General features: G+C 37.9%; 1 protein-coding gene across 1 annotated transcript in view; it reads left to right on the forward strand.

Annotated features, from left to right (window-relative positions):
* Positions 1–27,419, forward strand: part of b4galt2 (UDP-Gal:betaGlcNAc beta 1,4- galactosyltransferase, polypeptide 2) — a 232,507-nt gene that overhangs the window by 157,251 nt on the left and 47,837 nt on the right. The window contains exon 6 of the mRNA XM_036138341.1: positions 17,473–17,660. Within this exon, the coding sequence (XP_035994234.1) occupies positions 17,473–17,660 (188 nt within the window). The remainder of the gene's footprint in view (positions 1–17,472; positions 17,661–27,419) is intronic.

Below are 27,419 nucleotides of genomic sequence, written 5' to 3' on the forward strand. Positions count from 1 at the left end.
GATACAGGTTGAGTCTAGCTCAGTCTATCTGTTAGACTTTGGCTGTTGTCCCAGAACCACACATTAAGCTGCATGCCCCGCAATACTTTGTCAGGAATATTTCTAGTTTCCCTTCTACAGCTACTTTACTTTATTATGTTTTTCAGTTTGCTTTTCTCTTTTAACCTCTTTTTCACTTTGTTTCCCCCCTTTCCTTTTGCTGTCATGTTGATGGATGTGTTTCTGAGCCTGTCGGATATTGTTGTTGGAGGACACGGCTAAGCATACGGCGGTTGGTCACTCTGTGTTCAAACATAACCCTGTGCTTTCTGTGCATATCTTACCTGAATGCATCTCTTCTTCAGCTCAAATGTTCTTATCCAGTTCACTTGACAAATGTGTTGGTTAGGTTGCAGGAAAATTCAGTCGGGTTTTTTGGTAAAAAGGTCTAAATGTGAGAAAAAACTTTTTTTTTTTCGTTTTTGTTTTGATAAATAAGTATTGAGATGTTAAATAATTCACCTTCCAACTAAATAATTGAAAAATATTTATTCTATCTTTCCTTACAGTTGTAAAGCCAAATCAGAATATGTTAAAGTTGATATTGGTAGATCAGGGCCTTTCATAATTACTGATCAGAAGTGTGCCAACGATCTCCCAATGGTACATTGCTAACAAAAGGACATTTTGGACCTAGAGTTGTGTGGCAATGACGTCATTTATTGCTTCACTTTAATTTATCCCCCCTAAAAAGATGTTTCTTGTTTTGGAGCCTCAATTAATCATGTCCTATTGTTTTGAATCATACAAGTATGCATTGGTTAATAGTCACTTAAGTTAGATTCTTTAGACACTTTATGGCCTTCTTAGTAAAACTTTTGAGCAGTTTGCAACATTAGTCTAGCATTCTGCCATCCCATAAGGCACCGAATTAATAATTCAGATTCAAATTCCATTTGTATGGTACATGGTATTCCAATCCAATATCTTTCAATAACCTTTCCACAATAGCCCAGAAATTAAAGATGCTGCGTGTGCTGAACTCTGGCCGTGCTTGTTATTTCCATGCAAACGTGTTGGTGTAGATTTCTACATAAAAACAGCTGTTCTCACAAACCACATTACAACATTGCCCTGTGCCTTTGTGCTTCCGAATCTCCCTTGTTTGGGCGCTGCTGTTGTGTCGACCTCACCCCGATCTGTGACTATCGACTACACTGTGGCGGAAAAGTAATTGAATTGGCCGCCATGGCTTGGCCTTTTGCTTTATGTGGCCAGAAAGTCATTACAGCAAATTAGCTATTCTGGCTCCGCGCCAGCGTCGTCACGCTCTTCCTCTCTCTTTGTGCTCCGTGCCAAGCGTTCATAAAGCAGAAGACACACTGCTGTGGCTATGATTGAAAATTGTAGGGTATAAATTAGATGTATATATAAATGTTAGAGTGCTTGTGAATGCGCGGTTGACTGCAACATGTAATCAAGCTTTGATGAGCTTCTTGTATCCCAGGTGGTGGTGCATTGATGGGATCATCATCTTTTATTAATAACGCATGGCTAGTCGCATTCTGCCACAAATATTCATACAGAGCCTAATAAACACAGCAGGTATTTCTCTCTTTCTCAGTTAAGAGGCATATTTGTAAGTTTACAACTTAAGGAAGCAGCAGGTGAAGATTTACCACTCATTTCAGGCCTGGTTTCATCCAGGAAACCTAAATCTCACCTGAATTTGCATCAGCGATCTTATTTATGATGTCAGACTTTACTGTGGACTATGAATTCTAACTAAGGGGTCTTCTTTTTTAATAGATTTAATTCATTCTGGTCATGCTTGCAATACATTCAATTCTTTTCATTTGTTATATATGAAAATTACTTTATAAAAGAAAATTGTGTATAGCAAAAAGAGCCCATTTCAGTCTATGTTTAACAGTCAAATGCCAATGACACGATAGACACCAATATTGTTTGCTATAAAATGTGCTTTCATAATATACTGACATTAAAATGTTCAAACTCTCGTCATCCTGAGATGAGAGTTTGCTGTGTCCTGACAAAAGTGCTCCTACAGTTTAAAGTCCTTGTGATGAGATGCCAGAGAAAGTTTCAAGCACAAAGTAACTGGGCAATTTTTAAATAAAAGCAACTTTCAAATAAAAGCACTTTTAAATAAAACAAATTTTATCATATTATACATGTTTGTATTACATTTCGATCTGCATGCAGTGACTTTGTCAAACCGTGTTATTGTTGCTGTTATCATACTGTGAAACTCTCATAAGGGCCCATGTCTAGTTTAATCTAACATCTGTCATGCCCTGCAATGACTAATATCCAATTCTTGCATTATGAAATCTTTTTATGTAATCGTCAGATAGTAAGTCAGTGCTGTTTTACACAGTGCATATAAACTTATCCGCTGAACTGAAAGCTAGCAGCGCCTGTTATTTATGCTACATTTGGACGGTAGCTATTTGTGGGAGGTTGGCTCTTTTTACACACACACACACACACAGACATGCGCATATGCACACAGGCATGTGTGCACGCACGCAACCTTGCACTCGTTCTCACACACATTCAGCTCAATATCCATTAACTGAGATAAGGTGAAATCTCTCCACGTCACTTGCAGCCTTTCTTTCCATGCTCTGATTGACCGAACAAATGTTAATATGAGAGGCAGAAAGCAGAAAGCTGATAAATCATGCCACACACACTGCACGGGCGCACAGCTATCAGGACTGGTTGTGTAGACGTACACTTATTCTATTTATACCAGCACACACACACACACACACACACAATTCTATGACAGTGATTCAGACAGAGTACTGACAGAACAATAATCCACCTTAATGGCAACAGTCATACTGGTGTAACGTGGGTCTGTGTGTGTGTGTGTGTGTGTGTGTGTGTGTGTGTGTGTGTGTGTGTGTGTGTGTGTGTGTGCTCAATGGCCTGACCTGGGAGAAAGTTACAGTGCATGTTGGTCCTCATCAGTCATGGGCTCACAGTCTCTCGCCAAGGCAGCAGCAATGGATTTATCTGCTGATACCCTGATACGGCTGATAGGGTTAATTGGTTTTCAGAGGGCATGTAGAGAGACAGAGGCTGACACGGACAAGATTACTGCAGAAACACCAGGGAGGACCTACCACAGACGGAAAGAGAGGGAGAGAGGAAATAAATGAACAGTCAAAGATGAACTTAAAGCAGGATGTGCGGAAGGGGCGCGGAGGAATTATCTTTTATCGCCGGAGCTGAAAGGTCAAAGGGTGAAGAGTAGAGGCAACGAAGAGTAGAGGCTTCTCTACCTTCTGTAGACAGAAGGTGGAGAAGAAGGGAGATGTTGCACTGTTCAGCTTAACAGACTTTCTAAACGGTTTGGAAAAACCTGAAATACTTTGGAGTTTGGTTTAAATTTTTCCCATATGTGCAAGGAAAAAGTGTATGGAGAATGTAAAAAAATATATAATTTCAAACTTTATTTTCTATTCCATTCTGTGAAGGGTGTATCCACCCATTAATCCATCCATACATCCATCCATCCATCCATCCATCCATCCATCCATCCATCCATCCATACATACATACATACATACATACATACATACATACATACATACATACATACATACATACATACATACATACATACATACATACATACATACATGCATACATACATACATACATACATACATACAGAAAGCCTTAGGCAGGCTTCTAAATAAAACAGGAACTGGACACTACAGAAACCAAAAGGTAAAGAAATTCAAAATACAAAATCGTATGGAAATAAAGATCATGACAACCCCTGTTTACTGTCTCCATCTTTGATTGGTTCCACATCTATAAGCAGGATCACTAAGGACACAGTCACACTATGTAAGCCTGTTTGATTTTGTAACATTTTTGAACACATGAATCTTTAATAGTGGACTGTAACGATATCAAATTAAAGAGTAGAGCAGAAAAAACATTTAAAAAGTGTTTGTCTAATTTTATTTAAAAAATGCAATTTCTGGTGAGCAATAAATTAGAACACCCTACATGGCTAAACTACCTGCAGTTAACCATAATTTTAGCAAAAGGCTGCTCAGCCTTTTAAAGCAGATTTACCTTGTTTAAACCTCAGAAATTTGATTTGGTGTGCTGCTAACGGATGAGCCGAGAGTTCACACCATTGTTGCATCTTAGGAGTCTGATAATGGATTCAGAGAGGTCTGAGAAGGTTTTAAAAATGAGACAGCCCATTATGCAGTAAATAGTCTACAAGTAGAGAATATTCAAAACTACTGCCAACATGCCAAGGCCGGGCCATGCAGACAACTTTACCCTAAAAGCAAGCTGCAAGATACTAAAAGAAGTGTCCAAAAACCCTAAAATGTCATTATGGGACCATAAGTTGGCATTTGCTATTGTTCATGTGTAATTGCATGTGTGTACAACCCAAAAGAGAGCACATGAAGGCCATACTAAAGAAGACAGAGACCAGGACATCTAGAATATTTTTTGTGGACAGATTAAACCAGTGCTAAATGATATGGATAGCAGAACACAGGTCATTATCAATCAAAGACAATTATTCCAGTATAATAAATTCAAGACCAGGCCAGTTCCCAGTTATTTAAGCCGCTGTAAAGTCTAACATATCTTAGAGGGTGTTTGATGAAAATGTGAGACCATCCGTGAAAAAGACAATAAGCTGAATCAGAGCTATACCCTGGAACATTACAATGACCCAAAACAATAGAGCGTGGGGTCTCCTAACCTTTTCCTCAGGAAGAAAACACCATTTTGTTGCTATCTTTATCTAAGCAGTAGAACAAGGTTAGTTTTTGTTATTTAAGTGCAATTAAATCACTTTATTTTCCTGTGATACCTACAAGTGAAATGTTTAAACATTTCTTTGTAAAAATCTGAAAACGTAATGGGATATCCTATTTTTATTTTATTTTTTTACTTTATCCCGTATATCTACCATAAATTTACAGTAAGGTTTGATATTATTATGCTTTAAAAATAAATAGCTCTGGAAATTTGTGGAAAATTATGGAATCGCATTTTTTCTTACAATAACATGTAATAATCCTGGTGTTTTGTTGACCTTTTCTTTTCTAACCCATTTCAACTTAATTATGCCACAACTTAGTGTGTCAGTATCGCTATAGCTAATTAGGCAGCACATTTCCCCATAAAAGAGGGAACAACCACTACTGGTGAGTTTAGCCTAACAAGGATCTCTTTGTATTGCTTTCTGAAAAATGAAATTGAAACCTCTGTTTTTTGTACTACTAACTGGACCAGACTGTGGATAATTAATTGTATGGCTTGGTAGTCTCACCCTTGTGACAGGTTCTCATTTCAGTGCAGTGTTAATTGGTTTAAAAAACAATAATGTGCATATTTCTTGGATTATCTCGCATTTTTTTTGTATTTTTCACTTCCATTTTTTGTTAAATAATCGTCCATTGTCATGTTGAACAGCATTCCTTGATGCTTTAAATCCTTTCAATGAAGACATTAGCTTCTTTCTCACTAATTTTCAAGCTAGGACCTGGACATTTTGAGTAATATTTTATTTGTTTGTTACAGCAAGTCACCAAACTCTAAGCTGTGTGTCATCCAAGCATAAAAAGGATTAAACTCAAGGAATGAACCAGTGCTGTGTTCACACATAAACTACGTCCTGTGAGGAATTTAGCTGCAAAGAAGCATCTCAACAGAAACATGCAATCTCTGCAAGACATTTTGCTTCCAAGACTTGCCTTTTTAAATCAAGCTGATCTGCTGTAGATTGCATTTTCTAAAGTATGATACGTGTGATTCCCCACCTGTGTAAACAGGCACAGTGCAACATGCTGTCTTGATCAGGACTGGCCTGAACATTTTCAAAGGCCTTCATAAAGTCTGCTGAACTACTGAAAACCACTTCAAAAGAGGTCTTGGGTAGATGAGGGGTGGTTTAAACCTTTCGCCCAGTACTGTAGCTTGGACCAATCAATGTTGACAAGCCTTTTCTTCTCGTCTCTTGAGGCCTTCACTTTTACTTACTGTAGCTTTGACATTTTCACTTTCACATCCAAAGTGACAAACTAGCCCTGACAAATAACAGAGTTATAAACGAGTTTCCCTTAGAGGACAGCAACTTTTGAAAGTCACTGAGGACATCACGGATGAATACGAGGAAAGAACAGTCGTGAATGCTTAATATCCCGACCACAAGAAGGGAACCAGGGTTGTTAGAGGATTTAATTCTGTCATTGAACGAGGTGCTGAAATCGTCCAAATTGTTGTTCGCACTGATGATGTTGCAGGCTGCAACTTCTTTTTTTTTTTAAGCTGTGAATCAAATTTTGCATTATTCATGTTTTCCTCAGCTAATATTTTGTACGAGTTTCAGTTTGCTTGAACATACTGTAAGTGAGCGCCAGTTAGTGTAGACAGAAAAGGTAAATTTTATAGATATCTGCTTTGTTGTGAAATTCCCCAAAGCAGATGCTTGACAGGTGTGTGAGACTCTTTGAAAAAGTTTTAAGAGCAGCGAGTTTTTAAGCCACCCGAGATATATGGCATAAATATTTAATATAAACTCACAAAGTCTGACACAGGTTATCTTTCATATTGGTTTTATGCTCAAGCTTGGTGATGTGGTTACTTATTGATTTTTGCAGAAGTCAATATACAGCTCCAGTTGCACATCCCTAAACATTGTGAGACTAAGCCTTCAGAGGCCAAATCTTCCAGAAACATTACGTTTTATTGGTTTTCCATTCCAAACCTGACAGCCTTTTGTTCTCAAACTGTGGCCTTCCTCTCAGAGACGTTTTGCGAGTTGCTGCCAAAAGCCACAACAGGAAGCAGAGTTTGATGCTGTCAGTCACTGAAGCAGCTGAAACACTTGATGGACGATAATGACATTTTCTTTCATTCAATCACCCGACAACCACCCTGCCCCCGATTCACCGCGGTGGCAACAAGAAGTCGTCCGAGCATTGCAGTAGAGTGCTCTTAGATGCATCTTTCTTTTAAAAAAGCTAATTATGTCAATAAAGTATTTATCTTTAAACTATTATTCTTTCTATTATTCTACAAACCTCTATTTTCCCTCTTCAAAAAAACAAGAAAGAAATCTTGCAACTGTACATTCCAACAAAACGTCTTCCACATTTAACCCATCACTCTTAGGGAGCAGTGGGCAGCTTACAGCGCCCGGGGAGCAATTTGTGGTTAAGGGTCTTGCCCAGGGACCCGCAGTGGCAGTCTGTGGTGTTCAAACCGGGTGCTTGCAGCCTTGTCAGGATGCAAGCGCTCTGCTCTAACCACTAGGCTGCCACTTACCCAAATCATATATAAATCCAAATGGGACTTCCAATTGGACACTGAGGCTACAGTCACACGGAAGGTTTTAATGCTCAATTTCTACTTTTTTTTATGAAATCTGATTTTCTTTCTTTTTCTTTCCTTTTTTTTTTTGCGAGGTTGTTCACATTACTTTTTAAAACACTGCTTATATCTGACTCCAGTGTGAACTGCCTGTGGCTCCAAACTGACCTGCATGCGCAAAAGAACTATAATGACGATGCGTCAAGCCCAGCATGCCTTGGTCCAAGAAACATGTAAGAAATAGGTGTTGTGGTTTTAAGAGTCCAACGGACGCCAATTATGGTGTTAACGAGCGCTGAGGGGGAAACGCACAAATAAAGAGAGTGACACTCTGTATTCTGGCATTTTGCAGAGCTTTGGCTGACAATTTAGCACAGATGTCTGTTTGGATGCGAGGATGCAGCCGGGAATGCAGGGGAAGGCATGTCAACAACTTCACAGAGACCAAATTTATTCAGAGCTTTAAGGATGTGGAGGGCAACTTTTAATTATATATGTGGGCGCCTCTCCGTTCAACTCCTAGGGCAGGACAGCAGTTGCAATGCATTGTATCGCATTGCAGCATGGACAGATCACAACACGCTGCACCTGTTGAAATGTGATACAATAGATTGCAATGAGTGAAAACCTCTTTAGATTTGCAAAGTCGTCCGTGTGCAGGATTGTACCCAAATTTTGCACAGCCAAATGGTTCCTACACAAGCTGTCCGTTTTGGCTTGAACAGAGGTTTCACTGCATGTATTAATGAGGTCTAACGCTTCTCTATCTCTCCACTGAGCAGTGCTGTGGCAGGTTAAATTTATTTACGACTTCTAAAAAGTCTGACATGGTCACTTGACCCTAAACAAAATCAGACTCAGGCCACATCCGCCTGCAGTGGGAAAGGAGCCTAAGTAAACCTCCAGGTTGGTCATGAAGTGAAGGACTGAAAAGGCTCGACCTATAAAACCGATTCTGTTCTACCAGTTCCATCAGGGGGAATGGGCCAAAACTCCAGGAAACTATTGTGAGAAGCTTATAAAACGATGCCCCAATTGTTTGATCCATGTCAAACAGTTTCAAAGGCAATTTGTCCAAAGACTAAAGAATTGTAAATGTCATTTTGAACTTGAACAGAGTTTAAAAAATATCTAAAGTGTAAGGAAAGGTAAAACTCTAATTTCCTCAAAGGGAATCTTGATTTAAAGACAGTCATATAAGGGCCAAAGGTACAGATTGTGTGCAGAATCATACAACAAAGCTACTATTATTCTGCATTTTTTAAGCAATTGTATGTAATTTCAACGGCCCTAAAAATGAAAAAGCTTTTTCTGATTTAATATCAGACAGTAAGAAAAATAGGTTTATGTCTTTTCATACAGTGTATGTAAACATCTTGTTTTAGCTGTCAAGGTGACATGCAGTGAGGCAGTTTTACACTTATTCAAATAAAATGCACACTTTTTCACCAATGTGCACATGTTTCCTCATATATATATATATATATATATATATATATATATATATATATATATATATATATATATGTATATATAACTAAAGAATTTACCAAATTAAGGAAAGAGATCAACCATTCAGCAAACGCTGACGTGTAATAGGTAGGTTTGTAGTTATTGCTCAGAAATAAACTTTGTTTAATTTGGATTTTCATTTGCCATCGGTTCAGTGCACATATTGTAAGTTGCCATTAATAAAAGCATCTGCCAAAATGTCAATGAGAAAATGGCCCATTATTTACAAAAGCTTATTAGAGCACAATGATCTCAACAAGCCTTTTGTCTGCACACTATTGTCTGGATTTATAAAGCCTGAGGCACTTGATTTAAAGAGTGTGGCGCCTGACAGCTGCCACTTTTGTTTCCAAATTAATTATGCAGAAAATTTGAAAAGTTTAAGATATAAAGTAGACTTTAATGCAACATGGGAGTTGGCATTTTCAAAATGCATGCTTTGAGTTTATGAAACGCTAATGGAGAGGCCTACTAATCAACAAACTGAGAGATGCCATTTTTGTGCTGCACACAAACTTGTCACACTTGTCAGTAAACTAATTTTCTCAAAGCTGGGGCTGCCAGCCCACATGGATATGCACACTGCATTATGTAGGGTCAGATCAAAAATGAAGGGAGTAGAAATGTCCTTGAAAAGTTAAAACATGCCTGTGAAATTACAAGTGAGGAGCAAAAATCTCTCGCACTGCTAAATTGAAGCGCCGTTCCTGCACCTCACCCAGTAATTTGTTGATTTGTCAAATATTCACACATGAACAGTTTCACTATCCCCCTGTGGGCCACTGCAGGCAAATTGTGGGAGAGCAGTCCTTTCCTGTGCACTCGGAGCGGTGACAAAATAAGCACAAGTTTCAGTCGGAAAACAACAGCCGGAAGGAGAAGGAATAATGTGTGAGAAGACTTGCTGTGAGTTCCACAAGTCTTTAGAAAATACTGTCAACATTATATATGTCTATACATACATGCATGAACACTTAACTGTTTGCACTATCTGTTTTCCTATAATTTCATGCTAAGTAACAGGGATAATATGCAATCTTAAAGCTTTTTAATCAATGGAAAAATTATGATCGGATATTGTCAGGATATGATACATTTTGTTTTTTTTTTCTGTTTTGTCGTTACCTTTCATGTATTTCAAGTTGTAGGACTTTCTAAATTTCTAATTTGCAGTTTCATGTTTTATTTTGGTCCATCCAGTCTTTTCTGAGTTTCCCTGAATCATGTCCTGTCCTGTTTTCATGTTGGATTATGTGCTGTTTATGCATTATACTGTGTTTTTTTGGTCTCTTTGTGTTTCTGCCCAGCCATTCGTGCCTTTAGAGTCTCCTCTTACTCGGGATTTTAGCCTCCAATCTTTCTCTTGTTCCACTGATTACCTCAGTATACCGGTAGATTCTCCTTAAGTCTGTTCAATCTCTGCTGGTCTATACCATTGTCTGTTTGGCTATGCTTCATGTCCATATTTTAATTTAATTTTATTTTGTTTTTTATTAATTTTGGCAGAAGCAGTTACCATTTCTGTTTTGAGGTTGTTGTTTTTTACCTGAACCTTGTTGAGCAAGTTTCTTTATTTTTTAACCCACTTTCATTCCCACCCGGGTCTTCACAAATATAGCATCCCAAAATATATTTGGAAAACTTAGACTTTATTTGTTGTTGCATCATCTAAAGGACAAAAAACAGTTTTTTTATGGAGGGGGGGGGGGGGGGTTGCTTTGCATTGATTTATTTCCAGATGACCTCTTTTTTGGTTTGCCACACCAAAACAGGACTCAAAAGTAATTTTTGGTTTGTTTTTCTGAGTTGCAAAGAAGTAAACATACTTCTATTTCCAATGTAAAAATGGCCATTCCTCTTTTTTGTGTCTATTTGTGTTTTTACTTTTGAGTTTTAAACTGTATCCAAGTCCATCGATTGTCTTCTGCTTATCCAAGATTTGGTCCTGTGGGAAACAGTCCAGCGTATTCTGGGGGATCCCAAAGCGTTCCCAGCCCAGACTGGATATATTGTTCCTCTAACGACTTCTGGGTCTTCCCCAAGATCTTCTCCTAGTTAGACGTGCCTGTAAATCCTCCAAAGAGAGGCGTCCAGAAGGGGATCCTGATCAGAAGCCCAAACCACCTCAGCTCATTCCTTTTGATGAGGAGAAACAGCAGCTCTACTTGAAAGTCCCCCTGAATGTAGGAGCTCCTCACCCGAGTGCACGTTGCTCCTCAATGTGCACTTGGGCTTGCCTTTATGCCAAAAAATGTGAACAAAGGTCTTGTTTTGGGCATGCAAGAATTCTATAAAAGCCATTCAGATACCCAATAACCCTGCAGCAGCCCCCACAAAATACCTCAGGAGACAGTCATGGGCCTTCTCCAGATCCACAGAAGATATGTAGACCAGAGAAGCGAACTCCTATGGCCCCCTCAGCAATTCTGCCTGATTTACTGAATCGACATTGTTTTAAGTCAGTTGACCTCATCCCACTCTTCTTTTATTTCCATTCCAAGCATACACTCATATATTCAACATGGAAATTCACAGCCTTTGTAAACAAAATAAAAAGGAAAGAGAGGGAAAAAAAGAGAAATCCAGGTGTCTGAAAAAAAATTATGGACAGATAAAACTAATTCAGTCAATAGATTTAATGAATAACTGATATAATCAATGTGTTACCTTATTTTAGCAGGGTTCAGAGCAACTTGTTTTTCTTTGAACTAAAAGCTAAAAGATCATACTAAAAGATCATACTAATCATAAACTTTTTTGTTTATTGTCTACTAACGGTTATAAAAGTTCCTAGTAAAGGTTGTCAGACCATGAGAAGTTCATATCAGCCCATGCCTAGAAGGTCCTTCTTATTTTCAGAGCAATATAATCTGTGGACATAAATGTTATTAGAGCAACAAGCAGAAAAACATAGTCAGAGAACCTGTAATAAAGCCTATCTACAGATGACCTGTCTGTGGCTCTGAGTATCTTTCCGATCGATATAATGCCTAACACATATCTTCTAAACCACGCTGGCAAAAGTTTCATACTATTAACAGGCAGACTGTTGTCCTCAGGCAACACAAACACATAGTTATGGATCACTCTCTAGATTTACCTGTCGGAGACTCCGGCACCTGGTGAGGATAAACAAATCTTGGTGCGGCAAACATCCTGGCAGCTCCTCTCTGGACAAATGTGTGTAAGACCAAGGTGATTCTTAGCTTTTTGATACAGAGAGTAATACAATATCGTAAAGGTACCATATTCCAGGGTGAATGTATCTCCAAAATGGAGTTTCACGGATATATTGAATACTACGTAAGATCAATAAATTTAAAAAATGCAAATATGTTAATAATACAGACATGTTATGTTATGGGCAACATGATCTTGGGGAACACTGCTAAATTTTTCTATAGAATTTTACAGAATTTTGCAATAGAAGCTAATCTGTTAGAGTGATGTATGCAAACATACACATGGTATGGATATGTTTGCATACTTCATATGTTTGTGTTTGAGTTTGTGCATTGTCCCTTTTTAACTTAAGTTATTATTATTATTATTATTATTATTATTATTATTATTATTATTATTATTAAGATGAGTGGAATGATAAAGGATGGTAGAAAAAGGGTGCACAACCAACAGATATTAACACAGCATTGAAAGGTTGTTAAAGTAGGACCCATGTAAACTTTGGGGGAGTTGCACAAGCAGTGCACTGTGGCTGGAGTCAGATTTTTAAGACCCACGTCATACAGACATATCCAGGACATGGGCTGCAGCTGGCACGTTCCTCGTGTTGAGCTCCTCCTGAACTAGAGATAAGTCCAGAAGTATCTTACCTGGGCTAAAGAGAAAAAAAAGGCAGGATTGATGTGTTACATTTCTACAATTCTACATTTCTGTAGTAATAATCCAGTTTTTTATTGTCTTTGTGATATTCCAATTTTCAAATAATATTCCAAATAATTTTTGGATTTCATTAGCCATAAGGATTATTTATCAAGATTAGCAGAAACCTATGTTAGAAATTTTAATTAATTTGTTTTGAATTGTTGAAAAATGACTTTTTAGAGGATATTTTACGTTGATTTGCCTGTAACTTGTTGAATTGAATAAGACTGGTGGGCTCGGTTTAGTACAAGCATGGAATTGAGCACAGCTTGTGATGGAGTACAGGGTAGGTATAGTTATTAGTGAAGGGGGGCTTCAGAACAAAAGCCTGGGATCCCTGTTCATGCATATGGATATCTTATTACTAGATTACTAAAACATTTATTACCTGCTGCCCTTGCAAATATATGTATGTCAGCACAACAGGTGAATTTATCAGAAGTTTACTATTATGAAATTTCATATGATTAAGTGTTGTTTCTTAAGATCTTGAAACATGAACATTTATTCTGTTTTTTGATAAGCCCAAAAGATGTTATTGTTTTTTTTGTATCCGTGAAGGACCTGTTTATTTATTTTCATTATCAATGTTTATTTATTTTCAGCATTTTCAATATTTCGTGGTTGTTTTTTTGTTTCTTGTTTTTTTTTTTCCACAAATAAATGTTTGCTCTGTTATTGTTAGACAGGTTATGCTTTCTATTGCAGTTAAACATTTGAACTTGTGAGCATTTGGACAAATGTTTATGAGCATTTAGACAAATCCATCTGGAAAATTAGAGAGAAACCATCCCAAACTAAAATTTATTAAATTTTAGAGTGTGACTTGCACAAAGCAACAATTCTAATCCTTTCTGTCAGGCCTTAAAGACTTTAAGCTGCATTTAAAAGAAGACCAATAATATTTCAGGACTATAAAGAAGAATGTGACCATGCTTTTTGTACAAGGCAATTCAAAATTCCCAAAGGTTGTCTGTTGCCTAACAACTCCCCAACCAATCGCAGCAGAGCAGGACATCCCTGAAGCTTAGCCAATTCACCAGTGGTAAGGAAAAATCTCTCTTCTCTTGGTTTCTGTACAGGCCAGTGGCCACATAAACACCTCAGCACACATTGTCTCTAAATTAGGATGATTCAACTACTTGTTTTTTAAGGTTTTAGAAATATATTACATGAATGATCAAACAAATTACAATATATAAAAATGTGCTAAAGAAAATTCAAACTTGTCTTTCTTAAGATTTTATTTATTTTGTTTAAAATATTATTATTTTCTATTAATATTTCCATTACTGACCAAGAGGACCAAAACAAGAGAATTACAGTGACAGCTCTCCTAATGCCCCCTTGCTTTTACAGATATCTTCACTTAAAATGTATTTCCTGTCGCTGTTGTAATGTGAGGTGTATCTGTATTGTTTTAAGCCCTGTTTACACAACATTTTTTGTGATTTTACTGTATCTGTACACCACAAGGCGCACGTCTTGTCTGAAATCAGTACAATATGAAAACAGATTCCAGTCTCTGTTGTCGAGTATCAGAATCAGAATCAGACATACTTTAATAAGCCCAGAGGGAAATTACTTTTGTTACACGCTCCAGATATTCAGATATACAAACATTTATATATATATATATTTACAACATTCCACACAAAATAATATAAATATATACATATATAACTCTCTCTCTCTCTCTCTCTCTCTCTCTCTCTCTCTCTCTATATATATATATATATATATATATATATATATATATATATATATATATATATATATATATATATATATATATATAGATAGATATAGATATATAGATATAGATATATAGATATAGATAGATAGATATAGATAGATAGATAGATAGATAGATAGATATAGATCCAAATAAAGTGATAGTGACATTGTGCAAGAACAGTGCAAAGAATGAGTAAATGTCAATTACAGAGGGGGGGTGTCAGACACGGGATTCAGACACACGTGTACACGTGTACATGGGAAAACTAAATCTTCTGGTGTGGGGAAGCCCTGGCACATGTCCCACATCTGGTGCTGGTGAGCCTTTTTAAGCAAGAAGAATTTGTGCAATGTGCGCGTTACTAAATCTCAAAGAAAATATTACCTACTAGTGGAGTCAGGGAAATCACACTGATTTAACATGTCTTCTAGTGTGTGCAGGAAGATTGTAATTAAAATATTGACATATAGATGTGTTAATAGACAAGGAACAACAGTTCCATTTTCAATGGATCATAGTTGAGTAAGTTGGGGCTTAGAATGAACTCTCGGTAATTCAGGTCATGCATTTCTGCAATGCTAAAGGAAATGTTGCACCTATGTTTATTGAGCAGTTTTTTTCTTTAAATTCATTCAAAGTTTTCAGTTAAGTTTAATCTTTTTTATGCACAAGGCCAGTTTGTCTGATAATTGTAGCCATGGTGGATTTGTGACAACAGTTTTTTTTTTTTTTTTTTTGGTTACCTGTGGTGAGAAAATATGCTGTAAAATCTCAGGTTTTCAAATCTTAAAGGTAGGGGCGGCGATTTTCCAAAATTACCTTTTCAATAACTGTGCATGCACAAGAACGTCTTACCTGCTCTTCCGCTCCTCAGTGGGGTTACATGAAAATCTCCCAAATCCACTCTGGTCTGGATTTTCTTTCTACTGAGGCCTTCCTCTTCTTCTCATAAACTTGTATGCTTTTGCTTCTTGCGACTGTCAGCCATGTTCAAAATATACGGTGTGAGCAGCGGAGCTACACTGGCTAACACCGAAGCTAACCGCTAAGCTAACCGCTAAGCTAACCGCTAAACTAACTGGATACATAAACAAACAAGTGCGTCAGAATAATTGGCATGTACAGGGTGACCAGACATCCCCGATTTTCAGGGACAGTCCCCATTTGGGTCGACCGGCAAAAGCTGTCCCCAGAAATGTCCCTGATTTCAGTGTATCATGATGGGGTAAAAAGGTTTTAGGCATATGAGACAACCAATAAATAAGGGGATTCCCCCTTATAGAACTTGAGGGAGAGAGGGGGGTGAGAGCAACTCTGACCAATCCCTGCCTTTTGGACTGAATGGCAGGGATTGATTGGTCAGAGCTTTTATAGGCCTGCAGCTCCCACAGATAATTATATTTTTAACCTCCTTTTTCTGAATGTGTAATGTATTTACTACTTTCAGGATGGAGGTGTTTCTGGACAGGTTTCCCAAATCTAGCTCTAACAATAACAATTACCCGCTGTACTTGATTCACAGTCGGTCTGAAACTAAATTTGACAAAAGATGCCCGGTTTCTTTTTTTCAGTGTACCCCTGAAGTAGGTTCTCACCATGGCACAATGTTACTTGAGTAAAACTCAAAACTGGTTGTAATCTGAGTATTTTTTTTCATTCTACATCTTGATTTTGCTGCTGGTCAGGGGAAGATTATTTTGTTTAAACTGACACCTCTGACTCTTAAATTTAAAGCATTGTGTTCTTTTTGCCTATTTTTGTGTAATCTGCAGACTGAGTTGCTGACCCAATTAGGATATTACGTTTTGTCTCCATTTTTAGGGACTAAACTAAAGAGATTATTTGTTGTTGATCGCTTTTCTTGTTTTTTTTTCCTGTGGAAATCAATTCTTTTTTTGCTCAATTTCTGAGCACAACTACTAAGAAAAAAAATATTTTCCATCTGAACTCCTTGCTCTTTTTCTTTGGAGTTGTTCAGGAAAAAAGCAAAAATGAAATGCTTGAACTCTATAGAATATTGCAGACTAGCTTTTTTGCTTGACCTTCCCTTCGCTTGACAAGAAGCTAGACTTTACCAAGCCACGTCTACAGCTTCAAAAGAGATATACAATACCTTCTGCATTATTGAATTTATAACTTTGCGATATATTAACCTTGACTGTCTGACACTGCTGTGCTGTCAGACCAGAATTCATTTATCTTCGCCAAAGTCTTCAACCTGGGATGCGCAGAAAAATAAAGATGCTCTTCACTGCAGCAGGCGGGTCTCACAGAGTCAATGAACACATCAATTCATACTTCATGTTGCTATAAATACTGTACAAACCAGCACAGCAGACACTAAATACTGTTGTTTATTGATGTTCTGTTGCATTAAATTGTACCTGTGTGCTTGGAGGTGAGGAAAATTAACACCCCAGCCTAGGTTAGGAATTCTAAACAGACTGCTTGTTGAGTAAAGCGACGAAGCTAAAATAACTTTGAATTTTTTTTTTAATAAATAAAATTACCAAAAGGTGAGAGCTGGGCCCAATGCAGGGCCCCTTGTAGCTCTGTACTCTGTATACAACTAGGTATCCCTAAAGGGAAATAGAAAATAATTTATCACTGCAATAATTAAGTAAGTTAAGGAAGTTCTTTTTTTTTCTGATCCAATGGAATCCCTTTAAAAACTCATAATTGTTCGTGTCCATGTCTGACAGAGGAGAATATGTCCCACACTACTAATGACCACTATTCTTAGCTACTTATCTGCCCACAATCAAAAAGTATATGTCCCTTACTTGAAATAATACTTAAATGTGTCTTGATTTGTTATATTAACAACCGGATGAAGCCCTTTTATTAAGTATGCTTTTTGCTCAAATCTGTTGAATTTAATTGCATAGATTATTAGAATTGCTTTCCATTTAAATTTTTTTTTACCCTTGTGTACCTGTAACAAATTATTTTTTATCTCTTTGCAGCTGGGTGAGGATACGTTCAATCGTGCAAAGTTGCTGAATGTTGGCTACACGGAGGCCCTAAAGGATGCCGAGTACGACTGCTTCATCTTCAGTGACGTGGATCTGATCCCTATGGACGACCGGAACCTCTATCACTGTTACGACCAGCCGAGACACTTTGCCATCGCAATGGACAAGTTTGGCTTTAGGTGAGATTATTATGTTGAATCATGATTTGCTTTTTTTTTTTTTGGAAACCACACACACACACACACACACACACACACACACACACACACACACACACACAATCACAAATGTAATTGAAGTGTAATTAAAAACATAAATATTTCATGTTATCCAGTTATTTACAGAAAACATAAAAAAAAATCACCTGACATATTCTATTCTGGCAAAAATGTGTCACTAAAATAATGGAGGATGTAATGATACATCCAGCTCATTACAGAATACATTATACAAACTTCACTAGAACAGGACAAAACAAGATTTTCAAAACATTGTGAGAGGCGTGAGAAGCCCTCTTTTTCTATATTTGTTTTGACAAATAAATATTTATGTTTGAACTACAGATAGTGAATTGCTGTCCAGAACGTTTAGTTTATCACTGATAGTAAGATTCAAAGCAGATGCTAACTTTAGCCTTGTTAGCGTTCAACAGTTAAGCAATAGCCATTTTCTCAAACTGCTTATGAATCATTCACATCTTGTCTATCACTTTTTCATTGTTTATTTTTCTTCCACTGACTAACCTTTAATGATGCCACAAAGATTATCTCAAAAGAGGTGGAGCTTCCTTATTGCGTATGTAACCTAGTGCTGACAGCCAGGTTGCCTGGCAGTAAGTTTTTATGAGTCTGTCAAAGCAACAGGGCAACAAAAGTACTTCAAAATGAGTCTCAAAAATAACGTATAAAGCTTGAAGCAATCAGCTTTAAATATGTAGTTCATGTTAGCTTAGACTTACACCAAACGATGCAGCATGATAACAGCAACTAGTTAGTTCTTTTTTTTTTTTGATAGACTGTATGGTGACAAGCAGTACTGTGATGTTTTAAAGAGGACATAATCATGCAGAATCCACATTTATAGCTCTGTTACTTCACATTTCTTGCTGTGGAACAGCTAAACAGGGTCATGGACTTATGGATGACCATTTTCAAAAATCTGTCATTTTACTAGTCTAAGCTCAAAGCTACAAGTGAAAATGTTCGGTTGTTGGGTGTGTTAACCAACGCAATTCATTTCAATTCAATTCACATCCATTGCAGGCGTCCCGTCGCTGTGGTTTTGCTGTAATCACCAAACTAGCACCTGTCGCATCGCTAGAAACATGTCTGTCGCATCACTCCTATGTTGCACATGTACACAGGCAATGCCCCTTTAGTTCCAGAGTTTGGGAGCAGAGTGGGAGAAAGCTTTGCTCCCCATAGTGCTGAGACTGGTAGGGTGAACTGCAAAGTGAATGAAAGAGGATGATCTAAAGGTGCGGGAAGGAGAACAAATGAAAAGGAGATTAGGAAGTTAGGTGCCAGCGAGGTTGTTGATGACCTTGTATGTGTACAGAAGGATTTAAAACTTTGAGTCTAACAGGGAGCCAGTGGAGCTGCAGTAGCACTGGTATAATCTGGTGAAATTAGGAGGTTTTGGTAATAATGCAAGCAGCTGAATTCTGACCCACTTGAAGCTTGTGGAGGGATTTTTGAGGAAGACCAAAAAGAAGAGAGTTTCAGTAGTTGTTGCGGGAAGTGACAAGGCTTTAGATAGCGTCTTCAGTTGGTCCAGAACGCTGCTGCTCATCTTTTAACTGGAAGAGGGAGCACATCACCCCTATCCTGGCTTTCCTCCACTGGATCCCTGTGCATTTTAAAGTTAATTTTTAGATTCTTTTATTTGTTTTTAAAAGTTTACATGGTTTTGCCCCATCTTACCTCTCTGAGCTGCTTCACCCATACTCTCCTGCTCATTCCCTCAGGTCAGCTGACCAGCTGCTCTTGGAGGTACCGAGATCTCCACTTAAGCTCAGAGGAGATAGAGCTTTTAGTGTTGTCGCTCCTAAGTTATGGAACGTTTTGCCGTTTCATATTAGAAAAAAATATTAGAAAACTCGCCGTAAGACACATTTTTATTCCTTGGCTGTTAACACATGTTAAGACTTTTGCTCTTATTCCTTTTTATATTTTTATTGTAATGTTTTGTTTGTTTATTTCCATTTTAAATGTTTACTGATTATTGTCTGTACAGGACTTTGTTGCAGCTGCCATTGTTTTAAAGTGCTGTATAAATAAAGTAGTAGTAGTAGTAGTAGTAGATAAGAACTGACGCAGAGTGTAAGGAAAGGGGGAGGCGAAGACAATAAATATTCTATTAATGAACATATGCAGACCAGATGATGTTATTGATGTGAGAGGTGAATGATAGAGTGCTATCAAGGAAGACACCTAGACTAAACTCTTGACCTGAGATGAAGGGAAGACTGTGGAGCTCTCAGCTAAGAGACCAAAACCGTCAACGCTGGATAGTACAGATTTAGTTCCTACAAGGAGGATCTCAGTTTTGTCGTTCTTAAGTTTTAAGAAGTTAGAGCTGAACCAAGATTTTATTTTGGATATGCAGGAAGTGAGGGAGGAGTGTGGGAGTATGTAATCTGGCTTACTAGATAAATAGAGCTGGGCGTCATCCGCATAGAGAGAAAATGGATGTTAAATTTCCGGAAGATATTACCAAGGGGAAGAAGCTAAATAATGAAAAGTAGGGGCCCTAGGACAGAGTCTTGGGGCACGCCAGTTGTGACAGGGGATAGGTGGGAATTGAAGGACTTTATTTGAATGATCTGAGTGTGTCCAGAAAGGTACAAATGAAACCAGTCGAGGGTGGTGTCAGTGATGCTAACTGAAGATAATCTGTGGAGAAGGATGAAGTGAGAAATTTCATCAAAGGCCTCACTCAGGTTAAGAAGAATGAGAATAGAAAGTAAACCAGAGTCGGCGTGCATCAGGAGGTCATTGGGGATTTTTATGAGCTGTTTCAGATAAAAACAAGACAAGAATTGCTCATAGAGGTCATTATGGGTTAAATGAGATTAAAGTTGAAAGGAGGCAGTTTTTTTAAAGTATTTTGGTGGTAAAAAGTAAATTACAAATGGGGCAGAGGTTATTGAAGGCGTTTGGCTCTAAGCTAGGATTCTTTAGCAAAGGAGTGATAAGGCCAGTTTTAAAAAGAGTGGGAACAATTGTAGTGGTAAGTGATGAGTGAATGATGGCAGCTATGGAGGGGAGAAGAGCCTCAAGGCAAGATTTCACTAGGCTCATTGAGATTGGATTAAGGCTACAGTTAGAGGATTTAAATTTACAGCAGATTTCAGATATATCGGACCTGCTTGGAAGTTGATAACTGAAAAATTGCAGACAGAGAGGCATAATTTCAGAAGTAAAAAGAGGTGACATATTAGGAGGCAGACATTGGTGAAGCCTTTGGATTTTCTCATTCAAAAACAGCATCACAGAATTGCAGCGGAAGTTGGAAATGTCATTGAATGTTCCCTTTAACTATAAATATTTTGAAGTCAAGAGATGACAAAATTATTTATGTTGCAGAATAAGACAGAAAATTAAATGTAGTTGTCTTTTAAATCTTTTATAATTAAGCTTTAACTACAGTTAGACTTTCTTTTTGCAAGCAAGTCTTCCAGGAGGCTGTCAAAAAGAAATATAGGGAGAAAGAAGATGCTAATGTTAGAGAACTTTAAGTGCAAAGGAACCAGAGAGGCTACAAAGCACTGAATGATCGGGCCCCGTTTTATCTTCTGGCATAATGACATCACACCTGACCTCAATTATCTAAAAGCACCAAAAGTATTGATGAATAGTCCAAACACAGTCAACAAATGCAACCTTGCCACGCAACCGCTGTCAGCGCTCCAGAGTTATCCAACTAAAACTGCCTTTAGGGCTATGGTGTTCTTGATATACTGTAGGGCTCAATAAGCTAATGCTATCTGGCAATAAAAACAATGCCAGGTGGTAAGCAGAACTGTGGCTGACATTTCTTGCTAGTAATTAATCAGTAAGCACTTAAAAACGTTTCATAAAACTCCCGGCTCCTCAGTAACAAATAAGGGTCATAAAAGGTGAGCCTGCAGGTTCTTCACTAGAAGGGCTCAAAATGGATGCAGGTGATTATTAATGTGAAAATCAAACAGTCACAAGCGCTCTAAGTTAACTTTTATGCTTTTATTTTCAGTTTGTTTTTAGGCTGTAACATTTCAGGAAGAAAATGTAGCTTGTTCACAACACACAGTAGAGGATGGAAACAGTGATGAGAACCTTAGAGGTTAGCCTATGTTAAGGGCTGTTATATTAGCTCCTAAAAGAAACAAAATACCTCTTTGAACAAACGGCATAACCTCCACCAAAATTTTTTAAAGGATTTCTACAATATTACCTCAGATAAGAACTTGTGTTAATTATTTAAAGTGGATGAACATTATATCGGAAACACTTTTACACATGTTAAAAGCTTTTTTTCTGTAAATGATGGATGAGTGTGTTGGCCTATTTATACAAGATGAAATGATAAAGTTCTGGTGAAATAATCACCATGGGGAGGAAAGTTTTTGCTTGTGATTGCACTGTTCTATGTAGCTTATTTGATATTTCTTATTATAGTTGCATTGTTGTTGTTTTAACATTCTCATGGCAATTTCTATAAAGCAGCTCTTTTTTGGTGGATTCTGTGCCCAGAAGCTTCAGACCTTTTACACACAAGTCTGGCCCGGTTCAGAAATGGTATTGGCATGCCTCCTGACTGATCACATAGGTGATAAACACACTTAAAAGTTGATTTGAAGTTTACATTTTTTCCCATTCATTTATTCTTTCATTATTTACAAACTGTAAAAGGAATTCTGCTTAGGGGGAGTCACATCTTTTCAGTGGGTGCTCCTACGGCTGGACGATATAGAAAAAAAGCATATCGATAAAATAGAAATCAAATTGATCGATATCGATAATTATCAAAAGAATTCAAAATAAACATTTTAAGTGTAGCCCTGGCCATTTTATGCTGTTGGTTAATGACCTATTTTTAAATAAATTGATTCAAACACAACCCTTTATTCAACCAACGTTTTACAAAAACTGTAAGTGTTAAAAAACAAAAAAAGAACACATGCTCCCTGAACTCTCTGAAGGCTGATGGAGCTTTCCTGGGTTTGTGATTGGTTGAGAAGATGCAATGACTGTAGTATTAACCTACATGATAGGCTAGAATGCACTGTTCTTTTATTAAACTTTTTATTGACCCCTGTTATTTATTTTGAACCATACATCTATCAATCAATATATATTGTGATTGAATTATCATCCAGCCCTAGGTGCTCCTTCAAATTGTCCCAGGATTGTCTGTATTCAGACTGGCAAACTAATGATGGTGCTAGTGCTTCTCAATGCGGGCATAGTGCGTTCACACCTGTATTTGACACACTCTAGACAGGATTGGATCACTCTTGGTAGTGCCACCTGCGAACAGCGCCATCGGTGGTACGCCTTTTTACCACCTTGACATTTCCAACTCACCTTGACATTTCCAACTCATGGTGCAAGTTTTTGCACTATGTCCATGGCAAGTTTCATGTATCTGATTGTAATAGGCGTTTTCTCATCCAATGCATGCCATCCAATCTGCCTGTATCACAGCTTTGCTGTGGTTCAGGAATCCAGTTTCTGTACTATTTGTATTTGTCTACGCCTAATGTAACATATGAACACATAACTATACCATTCATTTTTCAAACACTTAGTACTTATCATTACATTTTCATTTTTAACTTTTATTTTAAGGTACAAAAAATGTTGCATGAAATTATTTCTGGAAATTGATTGACTTCATTAGAAATATAAGTAGGCATGTGTTTAAAAAAAATTGTAAAACAAATTAATGTCCATCAATATTAAATTTATGAATCAATAATGTTGGGTTTTTTTTTTTTTTTACTTATTTTGTCATTTAACTGACATAATTAGGACATATTAATCCCTACTTTAATTCTATCAACTTCTTCTCTATATGCTGCACTCCATAGGGTTTAGATTTGGAGAATATAAGGGTATGTTCTAATTGTATATTATAAAGCTTTTTTGTTGTTGTTAAATCTAAACAGATCCAAACATGTTCCAAGATATGCTATAATTTACAACTCATTGAGTGAAGCAGTAACACGTTGAGACTAGTGTCAAAGTTGCCTATCTCCAGCAGTCATTGGGCGATAGGTGGGCTACACCCTGGACAGGTTGCCAGTGGGCAACACAGAGACACACAGGACAAACAACCATGCACACACCCATTCACCCAAGGGCAATTTTTAGAGACCAATTAACCTAACAGTAGCACCCAACAAATAAAAAAAAAACAATGGAAAATTCAGTGTGCACAACTGTTTACCCCCCTGAAATCAATACTTTGCAGAGCCACATTTTGTAGCAGCTGCAAGTTATTTTGGATGAGTCTCCATCTTGCCGCTGGGATTTTTTGCCCTTGCCTCAAGGCAAAACTGCTCCAGCGTCTTCATTTTAAATGTTTTTCTTTCTGGTGAAAAGCAATTTTTAAGTCTAACCACAGGTTTGCAATTAGATTAAGGTCTGGACTTTGATTAGGCCATTCCAACACATTAAAATGTTCCCTCTTGAACCGCTCGAGTGTTGCTTTAGCAGCATGCTTTGTGTCATTGTCCTGCTGGAAGCTGAATCTCCATCCCAGTCTCAAATCATAGGCAGACTGACAGGTTCCATCTTTCCCTTGACTCGGACCGGTTTCACAGTCCCTGCTGCTTATACACATCCTCACGGCCTGACGCTGCTGCCACCATGTTTCACTGTAAGGATGGGGTTCTTGGGGTGATTGGATGTGTTGGGTTTACACCAGACATAGCGTTCTCCTCGATGGCGGAAAAGTTAAATTTTAGTCTCATCTTACCTGAGCACATTCCTTCATACATTTTGGGGACTCCCCACATGCCTTTTGGCAAACTCAAAATGTGCCTCCTTATTTTTAACACTAATGGCTTTTTCTCTGGCCACTCTTCAACAAAGCCCAGTCCATGGAGTCTACAGCTCGTTGTGGTCCTAGGGACAGATCCTCCAGTCTCAGCTGTGGAGCTCTGCAGCTCCTCCAGGGTTACCTTTGGACTCTGCGATGCCTCTCTGTTTAATGCCCTCCTTGACTGGTCTGTAAGTTTTAGTGGGCAGCCATTTGAAGATGATGGAATTGAAGGTGCTCCAGGAGAACATCAATGATTTGGATTTTTTTTTTACAACCCCCCACCCTGACTTGTACTTCTCAACAACATTTTCCTTGACTCTCCTTCAACAGCTCCTTGGTTTTCATGGTGTGGTGCCTCTTGCTTAGTGAGGTTTCAGCCTCTCGGGCCTTTCAGAAAAAGTGCGGTAATACTGATTGAGCTGCAGTTCCGCCAACCCTACTCAGTTTGGCCTAGCTCAGCTCCTTCCTACTCGGGTTAACTTTGTGCGGTTTGCGTTTCGACTGATCAAGAAATGCCTGGAAGAGAAACTTTCTCATTTCTCCATGCCCCTGAAAAGCAGCATGTTCACACAAAACTCCATTTGAGTCTGCTCGGTTTGACCCTGCTCTTGAGGAAGAAACCCGGGCTGGCCCTGAAAAAAACTGCTCCTGAAACACTCGCAAGCAGGCAGAGCCAAGAGGTGTGCAGCCAAACCGAGTGGGCGGAACTGGGGCTCAAGACTGCGCACAGGTGGACATCATTTCACCAGTTATGTGACTTTTGAAGGTAATTGGTTGCATAAGATGTTTGGTGGGGCTTTGGAGCAAATACAAGTCTGCAAATACATATGTACACACCAAAAAAACATTGTTTTTTTTTTTTTATTAATTTCATTTATTCATATATTTTTTCTCATCGCTTCACCAGCTTGGACTATTTTGTGCAGATCCATTCAATACAATAGGGTGGAATAAACATTTAAATTATAGGTTGGAATGTAAAAAAAAAAGGTGAAAAAACCAAAGGGGCTGAATACTTTTGCAAAGCACTCTAAATGGCAACAGTTGAAGTTTTAAAAGAGCCTAATCCGTTTAATTTGGGTCCAAACCATCCAAAGCTAAGAGGCTAATTTAAAAATTGCCAAAGCCTTCGGGGACTTTAATGCTTCTGTAATTCACAGTGTTTTAATATGACCTTTAAATGCAGCTGCACTGTCAACTTCATTGCAAGCCATTACTTCCAGCAGACTGGAAGAGAAGACAACAACAGACATTTGTTGCTTTGAGGCTTGATTGTTTGTGTGATGTAGGACAATCAGGAGAGCTAGAAGTGAGTCGGACCACCACTTTGCGTGATATGTGGTCATTGCTGAGAGCCATGACTGATTTCTGTGTGATAGGAAGTCTGTTAAAAAGTACAGAAATCTATCTGTTCTTATTTATGGCTTTTGGAGTCAATAGCAATATGGTTTACTTCTTTCATTTAGCATAGACTGATTAAGACTCATACATTGCGTTTCATTAAATATATGAACTGATCAGGCTATTCAATCATGTTATGTTTTTCTACCATGAGAACACATAACATTTATTTTTAAAGACATCAAATTTTCTACACTGAATTTAGTGGTGCTTTGGTTTTTGACATGCATGTATTATGTGTATCGCTTTGTAAAGTCTATCTTTTTTCCACTTTAAGCTTTCAAATAGATTATATGATGTGTACTTCCAGGATGAACTGATTTTGCTCCTCTGGCCTTTAAAAAAAAGTTAAGAATTTTATTCCCAATTTTCAGCCTGATTTAGTTTTGATTTTTACTAGGCTTCTTTTAAAGATGTTTCAGTACTTTCAAACTGGCCCCCAGGTCCTGAAACCAAAACACGCAGAATCAAGGCTGAAGGTAGCTGGCTTTCGGCTTATTTGTTGAAACAGACTCAATCAATGGAGATATTTCTGATCACACTTTTCTTGTAAATATCTATGACGAAAAGTTTGAACAAATCCTTGCTCGTCTCAAACTAGGACTTGCACTACATCATTTTGAGTTTTTTTTTTTTCTGCATTTACATTATTTCTTCTTTTTCTCCCTCAGCAGGGAGTGTGCTGTTGAACACACCCACTCACACACTCCTCCCGACTATGTTGTTGCTTGGAGAACTTCTGCTGAAACATACGGTCTCATTAGTTTCTGCTTGTCATCCCTCAACAAGCAATTGTCACACGTTTGAAAACACAGAGTGCACGCACACACATGCAGGTGCACACACATATACACACACACACAAACACACACACACCCAAAGCCCTCTGTTTAGACTCCAGGCACCTCTTATGACACCCCCCACCGACGTCCGTCCCACTCCACTAGCCTTGAGACTTTTGACAAAAAATAAAACCGGTTGTCTGCCTTCTTTAGTTTGCTGCGTTTACACGCACACGCGTGCACACATTTCCATGATCCATACATATGCCTGTTTATTCATCAGCTAGAAAATTAATTCACCTCATTAATTCACCGTTCATACAAGTGAAAACTCATTATTAGAAGCTTTCTAGCATTCAGTCTAACAAGGTAACTTGTCTTATGAACACCTAACGGCTTTGCCAGCCTGTTTAGAGACACTATTTTTTTAATTTTCTGTCTTTGTTTGCATTTTGCCATTTTATATCTTGAGTGGGTAAAAAGGGATATGGATTATACCATTAAAGTTAAGTCACCCATAGATTATACATTTAAAGTCCAGCAATCACAAGAAACAAACAAACAAAAAACCCAGATTGGATTGCCAGAGAAACTTTTAAGGTCTTATTTAAGTGCAAATTGTGTTAGGTAAATCTTCACATAAAAACAGGTGTCTTTAAAAGGGAGGTGCAATGAAACTTGCAGGAAAAGGGTCTTGGGTTCAAATCCCAGCCAGAGCCTTTCTGG

Source organism: Fundulus heteroclitus, chromosome 6, assembly GCF_011125445.2.
Source record: "Fundulus heteroclitus isolate FHET01 chromosome 6, MU-UCD_Fhet_4.1, whole genome shotgun sequence".
In the NCBI taxonomy this organism is placed as follows: Eukaryota; Metazoa; Chordata; class Actinopteri; order Cyprinodontiformes; family Fundulidae; genus Fundulus; species Fundulus heteroclitus.